A 12512-nucleotide genomic window follows, 5' to 3' on the forward strand; every position below is an offset into this window, starting at 1 on the left:
TAGAGATTCCTGTGATCCCCCAGTGAAGACAAGCCAGGTATAAGAAGTGCAGAACACCCAACATGATGTGCATAGGACAGCAGGCGCTTCCTGGTGGTGAGTGAAAAGCGCGACCCTTTTGGAAAGGATTTTCCAAGTACATAAGTAACCCTTTTATCTTTTCCTATTTATAACCCACTCCAAATTTAGCTCCTCAGTCCTAAACATAGACCAAAATGAGTAACACTGCTGATGAATAAGAGATATAGGTATTCTTCTATGCTATGTTTTCAGTCCATAAATAAAAAAGAAAAAGAAAATCCTAAATTCTTGGGGAGTTTTGCATTTGCACAAACACTCAATGGTGTGAAACTTACCTCACAGACTGCTGCCTGAAGCATAGCATCAAAACCTCCTTCAGGTGTATCGATATTTCCAGAGATTTTCTGTCTATGTACCGCTTTTTCAAACTCAGTGATGTTCTCCGTCAAAGATAGCACATGGATGTATCCATGGGGAGGCATACAGTCTAAATTGTAGTCGCTGTGTGGGTAAAGAAGAAATGAAAATTCTATTTTGCTATGCTTCCTTCAAAGATCCAAAATATTACTCACAGTAAAATTGTGTGGTTGGTGTGAGAAGGTAATAGTTGTTTTTTTGTTTGTTTTGCCAAGGAAATTTTATTAGTTAAAATCTGTACTTTATAAAGTCTAAGGAAAGTTCAATATTGGTCAGTATTTCTTTGCAAGTAGGAAAAAGGAATATAATAACTTGGTGTTAAAAAATAAAGAATATTAAACATGTTTCTTATATAATACTAGTGGCCTGGTACATGAATTCATGCACATTGAAAGGAAATTAATTAGAAAATATATTTTAATATCGCTATTCTCCCTTTCTTTATAATAGAAGTGTCAACCAAATTCACGATTGACACTGACAGATTGAAGCACATGCATGCTATTGGCACCAGCTAGAGCTTTATATATATCGCGCATGAGCGAGTTAACTTACCCTTTTATATATATATATTAGAGGCCCGATGGCACAAAATTTGTGCATGGGGGGTGGAGGGTCCCCTCAGCCCAGCCTGCACCCTCTCCAATCTGGAATCCCTTAGGGGATGTCTAACTGCTGGTTTCGGCCCAGAAACTGGCAGTCAGACATCCCTCTCACAATCCAGGACCACTGGCTCCTAAATGCTCACCAGCCTGCCAGCCTGATCACCCCTAACCACCTCTGCCTGTCAGCCTGATCGCCCCCAACTGCCCTCCCCTGCCAGCCCGGTCACCCACAACTGCCCTCCCCTGCCGGCCTCGTTGCCTTGAAATGCCCTTCCCTGTCAGCCTGGTCGCCCTTAAATGCCCTCCCCTGCAGGCCCGGTTGCCCCAACTGCCCTCTCCTGCAGGCCTGGTCCCCCCCAACTGCACTCCCCTGCCAGCCTGGTCACCCCTAACTGCCCTCCTCTGCTCGCCTGGTCAACTACAACTGCCCTCCCCTGCCAGCCATCTTGTGGCGGCCATCTTGTGACCACATGGGGGTGGCCATCTTGTGTGAGGGCATGACAGTCAATTTGGATATTACCTCTTTATTATATTGGATATAATAAACTTGCTTAATTAGACCTGCTTTCTGATGTAGCTAAACTTTTTCCAGGCCAGTGAAGCACCCCAATTTCTCTTTCAGGTACTTGTCAGCAACACAGCAGTAAATATCAACACGAAGCAGATTATTATTGTAGATCATGCAGGGAGAACAAAGGGTAAAATACTTAACTGCAGCAGTGTTTGACTATATTCTGTGCAGTGAGAAAACCTGAAGTCATTTTCAAGGTCCACCATGTCTTACTTCTTATCAGTCAGGTGGAGTTTCTAAGCTTTCTAAATCTCTGTTTTCTGGCTAATGAAAAGAAAATAGGATTCCACCAAGTCTCCTATCTATCTACTCCAGGACTTCTGTGAGGATCAAATTAGATGAGGCACGGGAAAATGCTTCACAGACATTTGGTTAAAGTGTGAAATGTTTCCACCTGGCTATAAAGCAAGTCATGTTCCTGGGCTGAAGAAACTTCAAGTAGGCTAGTCACTAGGCTAGTCACTAGGGAAGCCAGGCATTACTATGTGACATCATTACCTGGTACCCACAGCACCACAATTTGCAGGCTGGGCTGGGCTGTGGGCCGCATTTTGCGCCATGGGGTCTCAGCAGCATCAGCTGCAATTTGGTGGGGTGTCACTCTGGTGTGGTAGTGGGGCCTGTGTCCCACTTGGGGGAAGCTGAGTGTTGCTTTGTTGGTGCCAGGTCTATGGTGCCGTTTCTTTGTAAATGGCCAGTGTGCTTCACAGCAGCTCCTGTGTTGAGAGTCTGCCCCCTATTGGTCCAGTGCATGAAAATTCATGCACTGGAGGGGGGGGGGGTCCCTCAGCCCGGCCTGCCCCCTCTCAGTCTGGGAGCCCTCAGGGGCTGGAGGTGACATGGCGACCAGGGGAAGGCAATGCCCCATCACACCTCTGCTGTTGCCACTGCCGGCAGCGCAAGCCTTGGCTGGCCCTGGTTACCTGAGCCTCGGGCAGTTTTGGGTGGCTGGGCAGCTGCCATCCGCAGCTTGCCTGTGCTGTGGGCCGGCTCTGGGTGGCTGGGCAGCTGACAGCCGAGGCTTGCCTATGCCTCGGGCTGGCCCTGGGCGGCTGGGGGGCTGAGGGGACTAGGGCACTCAGAAGACAGGAGCGCGGGGTGGGCCTGGCCTTGCCGCATGCCTGCTGCCCCGGTGGGGCTGAGGGGACTGGGCACCACTATCTTTGAAGGTGTGGCAGTCAATTAGCATATTCCCTCCTTATTGGCTGTGAGAGCTGCCATCTTTGAGGGCGGGGCAGTCAATTAGCATATTCCCTCTTTATTAGATAGGATAGGACACTTAAGGGACTTTATTATGTTAGTATGCAGTGTTAATTTTGAAGAGGAGATAAAAATTTGTAGTGATTTCCTATCACATTTGACCATGGAACAACTGAAAAATACTTTTTGGGAAATGATTTTTAGGATTTCAGTGAAAATACTATACTATTATTAGATTATTTTAAAATATTGTGCTATTTGTTAAATTGATGCATGGTGTGCAATTATTGACTAACATTCAAAGTTCATTAAAATTGTTTTGAGCCCTAGCTGGTTTGGCTCAGTGGATAGGGCATCGGCCTGCGGACTGAAGGGTCCCGGGTTCAATTCTGGTCAAGGGCACATGCCTGGGTTGCGGGCTCGATCCCCAGTAGGGGACATGTAGGAGGCAGCTGATCGATGATTCTCTCTTATCATTGATGTTTCTTCTCTCTCTCTCCCTCTCTTTTCCTCTCTAAAATCAATAAAAGTATTTTAAAAAAATGTTTTGAGAATTCCATGGTGTTCCAAAAAGTGGGCGTCATTCCTCAGGTGCATCCCCACAGGGAGAAGTCTCAGGAACCCCACTGCAGTGTTTCAGTCCTGGTTGCACTACAGCAGCACTGTTTTGGTAATACGTGTGTGTACTTACTATAAAGTGGCCTGGGCTATTTATGGAAGTAGGAAATAAGATGTTAAAATGAAATGTTTTATTAAGGAGGCCCTAAACATTTATATTTCTCTCTGAAAACTCAACAGGCTAATTAGACTACTGTGAGAAACTTGTATTCTTAAGGTCGGTTTTGTTTTATAGTGGGGCATATGCTATTTAGAATTGAACTTTCAAAAGAAAAAGGGCTCTTTCTAGAATGCAAATTCTCATTTTATGACCTACCCTCCATGTGTTAGCTGAGTTTGCTTAGTAGTTACATCACAAGTAACAACGTAATCCACAGTCACAATACAGTAAGGGGAAATAGACGCAGTACTGGCAACATAAGTAGTATAAATTCAACAAACCTTAGTTCAACAAATTTGAAGCAATCAAAAGGAGAAATACAGAATGTTCAAAGAGGTATTTATATACATGGAAGCCTGATTATTGGAGGTTTGTCCAAAATTACTCATATTATTTGTGTTTTATGTGTGATAAAAAGTGAATGATATTTGAAAAAAATAAAAAGCCCAAGCAACAGATAATCTCAGAAGTTTTCAGATAGGAATATACTTCCCCTCCAAATATTTTCACTTCTCATTTAATAAAACAAAAATATAAAATTTAGTAATTTCTTTATATAAAAACTGAGATTTAATACGAAAAAAATGTCATTTAGCATTATGATATCCACCTCAAACACTAGATACCTGCATTGATTGTGAATCCTTTCTGGGTGGATGCTAATGTATGGTGAAACTGTTTTATCAACGTATGAACCAAATCCAAGACGGAAGTCATGGGAGAAAAATGCCATTTTTCTAGATAAATCATTTGCAATGGAATTTAATTTTTCAATATTATTGTGCATTGATGCTGAGACATCAACCAGATAATAAAGATCCACAGGATATTTCTTCAGAGGATGAATTTTCAGCATAAAATTAGCTTCAGCTCCTAGTTCAAAGAAAGACAAATATCATGTATTTATTTTAAATATCTCAATAAATAAGTCGCATTTTAGATATAGAACAATAATAACAGATTTGTGCATAATTAATGAAATCAGGAATATTCTGGAATAATTTTAAGGCAATTTGAAAACCACACAAATGTGTGAATTTCCAACTTTTACAATGCATTTCTCACAATTTTATAGGGCAGATAGAGATAGTATCATCAAATGGACCAGCTCAGTATAAATGCAGTAGGAAATGTATTTATTACCATCTGAACATGTAGTTCTAGTATCTAGAAAAGCACAGCACAAGACAGCAAGCAGCATTTCATCTCAAGAGAGAGTAGGTGGCTATGGTTCATGTAAAGGTTGCATTCAGGTATAAATTCACTCTTTCGGATTAAGGCATATTTATATATGAGATGTGAAACTCTGTTACTGAGAAGTATAGTAAGCAATTCAAAACAATTAGTACATCATCAAAATCACTTGATATGATTCTTCTCAGCAGTTAGTTGTGAGAAGGAATGAGAAAGTGGTCTAAAGAACAGTAGCCAGCAGTGCCACAGTGAGGACCATGCTGGGTTCTCTCTCAATAAACATGTGGCGGAGGGATCATGGAGGCAAGGGAGCTGGGTGAGAAGAGGGTGGCCACAAGGAGAGCCCTGGGAGCCTCCCAGGGACAGCCCTGCAGAGTTGGTAGCTCTGTATTCTTATTTAAGTAGATGGTGAAAACTTACCAGTTTAAATACTTTGTGAATTTTACTTTTTTAAATAATAAAGTAAATGCTTTGTAAGTCATTATTTGTCCATGGAGAATATTTTGAATGGAAATATTTTTTAAAAACACCAATTTGTATGCATAATTGGTAGTCTGATCTACCGATTAACCCTTTGCACTCGCTTGCTTTTTTCTCGATTCCTGCTACCGATGCTAACCGTGTCGAGTCACACTCGACATCCGAGTTAAAGGGATCCTCTAATCTAGCCTATCATACCGGTAGTTGCAGTCTTAATGTGCTTAAAAGTAGCAATATTTTCTCTTAAATTATTTCACAAACCAGAAGTTTTCCAGCCAGATTAAGGAATGCATTCAAAGTTATAAGTTATTGTTTTTCTGGTACCTAATAATTATGGGAGAACAGGACTATTCACTCATTCCTAATATGTCAATATGTGGATGAAACCCCTTTACTGTAACACTGCTAATTTCTTGGCCCCAGAGTTTGGGGGAGAAATTTGGCATGTATCGTCCAGCCTAGCCAACTCTCTCAGTCCTTACATTTAGGAGCTGGGCTCAGCTTTCGGTACCTGGTGAAAAAGCCTGACCATGTAGAAGTATCTGCAATTTGGGTAGAGCATTTCAATTTAGGAGAATGATAGAATTTGGCCGACGGGGCTGGATCGGTGAAAAACAGAAATGGATTAGAACTGGGGAGTGTGATTCATGAGGAGGAGTTTGAACTTTAATGTGTGGGTCAGTATTGAAACATTTTTATTTTTATATTTTTTACAAATTGCGTAGTTGCTTTTTAATCATTGACTTGGAGATACGGCTGAAGGCCTTAGGCACTGGCCACATGTTATTTTCATCCTGGTGGATCATTGCAGTTTATGGTGGCTCTGTCTAAAGATGAACGGCTGTCTGTTTTTTATAGTCATTGCAAAATAAACCAGTTAAGTGTATTGTGCAGGTTGTTATATTGTTGGTTATCTCAGAGGCAGAGTCTGTGAAGCATCAGCAAAACACAGTCCTTGGAGGCCTATTCAGGGAGCTCGAAGCAAATGCTAGTCACATAAGGGCCCTCAACACACGCCAGTTGCTCACAGCCCAGCAAGCAAATCTTGGTCTCACTAGATGTTAGTAATTATTATCATTACTATTACTAGAGCAGCATTAGGGTAAGAACTGTCTATCCATCTCTGAAGCTTCTAGGTTTTGTACATGCATAGCCACTTATAAATGTTTTTTAACTGGACAATATTTGAAGCACATTTATATATAGCCTTTTAAAAGGCCCACATATTTATCACAGTAAGAAGCTAATATCTATGATTTCTTTCCCACAGTTTAGGGCGGGGGGTGGTCTTCGTTTCTCTCTTTAAGAGGAAAAAGGATCCTCTAGCCCCAAAATGTTTATGCTACTACCATGTATATTATTATCTCCAGGAAAGCTTCATTCTCATATCTTTTGAGATTCTAAAGGCTCAGATCCTTTAAGAGAATGAGAAAGAGGACTTGGAGGAAAATTGAGACCTACTTAGAGCTACTGCCAGTATTGGTTTGAATAGCCCAAAGAATTAATTAAAAGTTCTTAGCATGATTTTGAATCACTCAAATTATGGAGTAAGCATCTCTGAAGTACTGGCTACAACAAATATGACTGGGCATTAAGAAAAGATAATTTTAAAATATTCTTCATAAGGTGAAATTGAAAAACCATAACAGAATGTACAAAAGTGTAGCGGGAAGAAAGAGCAGCCAATTACTATTAATTATACTTGGGCAGGAGAAAAAGAAGGCCTAAGAATGAGACTGGTTGAAAATAGGAAAGCACAGACTCCAGCACAATTCTGAATTTTTGTGGTGGGTAAAATGGGGTATATGTGCAGGAGTGGGGGGAAAATGCATAATTTCTGCATTTTTATTTTTTTAAATTATTGAATTTAGGAAGAATACCTGAGAAATCTTACATTTTAAATTAACCCTTTGCACTTGCTTGCAATTTTAATCTCTATGCTACCGATGCTAACCGTGTTGAGTCACACTCGACATCCGAGTGCAAAAGGTTAAGCTACACTAAATAAAGAACTTTTTTCTTTACAATATTAAAATGAATCAAGTTTGAAATATTTTTTGAATGAGTGAGGTATAGATTATACTAATCCTTATCATATACACTAGAGGCCCAGTGCACGAAATTCATGCACTCGGGCGGCGGGGGTGGAGGGGGTCCCTCAGCCTGGCCTGCACCCCCTTGCTGCCTGGGATCCCTCGGGGGATGTCTGACTGCCAGCTTAGGTCCACTCCCCATAGGACATTCTTAGTGCTGCCTCGGAGGTGGGAGAAGCTCCTGCCACCACCACTGCGCTCCCCAGCCGTGAGCCTGGCATTTGGCTGAGTGCTGCTCCCCCTGTGGGTGCGCACTGACCACCAGGGGGCAGCTTCTGCATTGAGCATCTGCCACCTGGTGGTCAGTGCATGTCATAGCGACTGGTTCCACCATTCGGTCGATTTGCATATTAGCCTTTTATTATATAGGATTATATTACTCTAAAGCAGAATTAGACAATTCTCTTCTCTTTCCTATCTTCCTAAAGATTTCATTTCAGTGTTCTTAAGGAACATCAACTAGGATCAGTGACCTATTTCTGTTATTACTTTTCCATAAGATTGATAGGTAAAAATAAGAAAAAAAAAAAAGTATAGTTTAAGAAGTGAAAAGTAAAATAAAATACCGTATTTTCCGGTGTATAAGACAACTGGGCGTATAGAAGATTTTCCTGGGTTAAAAAGTCGTCTTATACGCTGGAAAATACGGTAATAAAATGTCATTTTAAAAACTCATTTTAAATATTCATTATATATTATACATGTTTTTATATAGTCCTAACATTCTTTTAAACATTTAGTCAGTATGTGATGTTATAGAAATATTTATAAAATTAAAAAAAAATTCTTAATAGATGTTATATTGAAAGTCATGAATTTTTATCAGTAAGCAATAAAGTGATTATCTATAACCAAACCAAATAAATCAAAACAATATTAGGGGATAGATACATTTTACACTTAGGTATGCATTGTATCAAACCCTCAACTCTTAAAGCATTGATGTTGAGAGAGACACATCAATTGGTTGCCTCCCAGTCATGCCCAAACCAGAGCCAGGGGTCAATCCTGCAACTGAGGTACATGCCCTTGACCAGAATTGAACCTGCTACCCTTCACAGGCTGATGCTCTATCCACTGAGCCAAACCAGTTAGGGCAAACTCTCAACTCTTATTTGTATCATGATGGAATGGACTTTGACATTATGAGGAGTGATGTTTCTAAATATCTGGAGTTAGTACAATATAGCTTTATATATTACTAGAGACCCGGTGCATGAAATTTGTGCACAGGGGTGGGGGGTGTCCCTCAGCCCAGCCTGCACACTCTCTAATCTGGGACCCCTCGAGGGATGTCCGACTGCCCATTTAGGCCCGATCCTACTAGCACTGCTGGCTCACAATCCAGCACTGCTGGCTCCCAACTGCTCGCCTGCCTGTCTTCCTGATTGCCCCTAACTGCTTCTGCCTGCCAGCCTGATCACCCCCTAACCACTCCCCTGCCAGCCTGATTGATGCCTAACTGCTCCCCTGCCAGCCTGTTTGCCCCTAACTGCCCTCCCCTTCAGGCCTGCCTGGTCACCCCTAACTGCCCTCCCCTGCAGGCCTGGTCTCCCCCAACTGCTCTCCCCTGCAGGCCTGGGTCCCTCCCAACTGCCCTTCCCTGCAGGCCTGGTCACCCCCAACTTCCCTCCTCTGCCGGCCTTGTCACCCCTAACTGCCCTCCCCTGCAGGCTTGATTGCCCCCAACTGCCCTCCCTTGCAGGCCTGGTCCCTCCCAACTGCCCTCTCCTGCTGGCCTGATCGCCCACAACTGCCCTCCCTTGCAGGCCTGGTCTCTCCCAGCTTCCCTCCCCTGCTGGCCATCTTGTGGTTGCCATCTGTGTCCACATGGGGGCAGTCATCCTTGACCACATGGGGGCAGCCATCTTGTGTGTTTGAGTGATGGTCAATTTGCATATTATTCTTTTATTAGATAGAATTAGATAGGATAGAGGCCTGGTGCCTGGGTGGGGGCCAGCTGGTTTGCCCTGAAGGGTGTCTCGGATCAGGGTGGAGGTTCCCTTGGGGCGTGGGGTGGCCTTGGCGAGGAGCCTGTGGTGGTTTGTAGGCCGGCCACGCCCCCTGGCAACCCAAGTGGAGGCCCTGGTATCTGGGATTTATTTATCTTCTATCATTGAAACATTGTAGCCTGGAGTGGAGGCCTGGGCCAGCCAGGGCAAGTGGAAAGCTTGGCTTCCTCCATCACTGGAGGCAACTCAAGCCTCCTGCTCTCTCCATCTCTGTGGCTGCCGTCATTTTTGTTGGGATTTATTTATCTTCTATCATTGAAACTTTGTAGCACTGAGTGAGGCCTGGGCCGGCAAGGGCCAGTGGAAAGCTTGGCTTCCTCCATTGCCGGGAAAACTCAAGCCTCCCTCCTGCTCTCCGTGGCCACAGCCATCTTGGTTGGGTTTATTTTCATATTCTCTCCTGATTGGCTGGTGGGCGTGGCTTGTGGGTGTAGCATAGGTACGGTCAATTTGCATATTACTCTTTTATTAGATAGGATGCCCCAAAGCTGGCATGTCTTTGATGTCACAATGCATTATTTAGATGAATTTAATAAACCTAATTTAATGACTCTTTGCTATATATGCAGATTATAAAATACTAGAGGCCCGACACATGAAATTCGTGCAAGAGTAGGCCTTCCTTCCCCCAGCTGCTGGCACTGGCTTCCCTCTGGCACCTGGGACCCGGGCTTCCCTCTGGCTGCCAGAAGGCACCCAGGACGTGGGCTTCCCTTGCAGCCCTGACTTCGTCCAAAAGGTCGTCCGGAAGGAGTCCAGTCTAATTAGCATATTACGCTTTTATTATTATAGATAGTTATGTCATAGCTGTGTTGAAAAGATGACTTATACATATTAGACATTTATATTAATTTGCAAACATAAATTCAAATAGTAGAGGGAAATTGAATAAAATCAAGCCCTTAATAATTGACATAGACATCAAAACTTTTCTCTTTTCACTCTTCTACTACCCATGATCTTATGCCTACTGCATTCACTTACCATCTCATGCTGACATCTCCCATGTCTCTATCTCCAGTCTGTATCTCTCCCCTGAACTTCAGCCTCATACATATAAGTCACTACCTCAACCCAAATAGTCCCAATTTGAACTCATTACCACCCCCTCTACAGAGGGCAACCCCCCCCTTCTCACCTAGATGCTTGAGCCAGAGCCCATGTGTGGCCATGCTCATCATCAATCACAAACCTCTGAGGATGCTACCTCCCCATTATCTCCCAAGTCTGTCGATCTTTCTCCTGCCTCGATACCATTATGCCATTATTATCATAATCATTACTATCATTGTGGAAACAGCACTGAAACAATTTTTCAACTTTTGAACTGTTAATTAATTTATAGTCTTGGGAGGATTCAATCATCATTATATCTACAAAAGGGACCAAGCTAAAGTCATTGATGTTTATAAGTTTAAATGTAACAAACCAGTAGAAAAAAAAAAATGGACCTTGTAATTTCAAATCTTCAAATATTTTTTAAAAAGACAGTTTTAAAGGATATAATCATATTAATTAGAGGCAAATTATATATACACTCATGTGTACTTTTATATTTTCATTAGGTTTCTTAGGGTTTCCTTGTTTCTTGAGTCAATTTTTAATCACACTTTCTACAAAATTATATTATAAGATTTATACATTTTACCATGGATTTTTGTGTTTAATATTTTCTTAAAGTATTTTTCACATTATTTGTTTCTCTGATTATAGTCTATATAATTAGGTTATTTGCTTTTTTGTTCTTTTTTCTTAATTAGATTTGTCAACAATTTATCTATTTGATTAGCTTTTATAAAGAATTTGCTCTTGGATTTATACATTCATTTTCCTTTTTTATTTCTATTTTATATTTCATTAACTTTGTTTTATTCTTAACTTATGAATTCCTTCATCTTGTTTTCCTTATGATGATTTTGTTTTTGTTGTTCCTATACCTTTACTTGGATACTTAGTTATTTTTTTTCATTCTTCTTTAATAATAAAAGCATTTAAAATTTTGACTTTTCCTGAGAATAGTTTCAGTCACATACTATATATCTTGATGTGTTTTGCTGTTATTATTATTATTAAATAGTCTATGACTACAGTTGTTATTTATACTTGGTCATAGAATTTATTCAGAAGTTTTTATTAGGTAATCTGTTATTTAATATTTGTTCATCCTCTCGGTTTCAAATTTTATTGTGCAGTACTCAGAGATATTGGCCTATAAAAACAGTTTCACTTTTTGGAAATCAGTTTTCTTGTCTAAAATTTGATTTACTTCTGAAATTATTTCATGACCTTTGAAAATATTATTTTATTTATCAAGTGCTATGGACTAAATTGTGCCCCTCCCCATTTATATGTTGAAGTCCTAACTCACAATGAGATGGTGTTTGGACATGGGCCCTTTGGGAGATAATTAGGTTTAGATCAGGTCATGAGGGTGGGGCTCTTATGAGGGGGTTAGTGTCCTTATAAGAAGTGACACAATGGAGCTCTTTCACTCTATCTTTATCTCTCTGTTACTCTCTCTTCCTCTCCAGGAACTGAACCAGCTAGCACATTAATTTTGGACTTCCTAGCCTTTAGAACTATGAGAAAATAAATTCCCGTTGTCTAAGCCACTTTGTATATGGCAGCAACAGAAGGTGGCAAGCATCACAATCTTACTTTCATTTTTTTGTGTATCCTTTTCCAACTGTTGCTCATATATATCCATACTTTGTGCTGTATAATTGTTTTATATGGTGACGAGCACAGTTTTAATTGGAAGCTTGGAATATGCTATGGCCAAAAAAGAAATGGACTTTGTTTCTCTGGTAATCCAAGAGTGTGGAAGAAATAGTTCAGCTTTGGAATAGGGAACTTGTGTGTCAATATGGTTATTTAAAAATTTAATGACAGGACAAGACCACTCAGAACAAAATAAAATGAAGGCTAGCATATTAGTTAAAACTAAACATATTTAATTGAGTGATGCACACCAGTGTACCTGAATTTATCTTGCCATATGAGGTTGTATACTGGGATTCTCTAGCACTGGCAGAAAAGAAATAATTTCTAGTGGCCTATTATATATGCCAAACTGTGGAATACAATGCGATGGAAGGGCAAGTACAGAAGAAATATAGGAGGTAGAGTGTGTACTAGTGT

The 12512-nt window shown here is 41.1% G+C and overlaps 1 protein-coding gene across 1 annotated transcript in view; it reads right to left on the reverse strand.

Moving 5' to 3' along the window:
- Positions 1-12512, reverse strand: part of ITGB8 (integrin subunit beta 8) — a 78493-nt gene that overhangs the window by 30931 nt on the left and 35050 nt on the right. Inside the window, exons 4-5 of the mRNA XM_008148286.3 lie at positions 4219-4465; positions 357-522 (exon numbers count right to left, since the gene is read on the reverse strand). Of these exons, the coding sequence (XP_008146508.2) occupies positions 357-522; positions 4219-4465 (413 nt within the window). The remainder of the gene's footprint in view (positions 1-356; positions 523-4218; positions 4466-12512) is intronic.

Source organism: Eptesicus fuscus, chromosome 14, assembly GCF_027574615.1.
Source record: "Eptesicus fuscus isolate TK198812 chromosome 14, DD_ASM_mEF_20220401, whole genome shotgun sequence".
Classification (NCBI taxonomy): domain Eukaryota; kingdom Metazoa; phylum Chordata; class Mammalia; order Chiroptera; family Vespertilionidae; genus Eptesicus; species Eptesicus fuscus.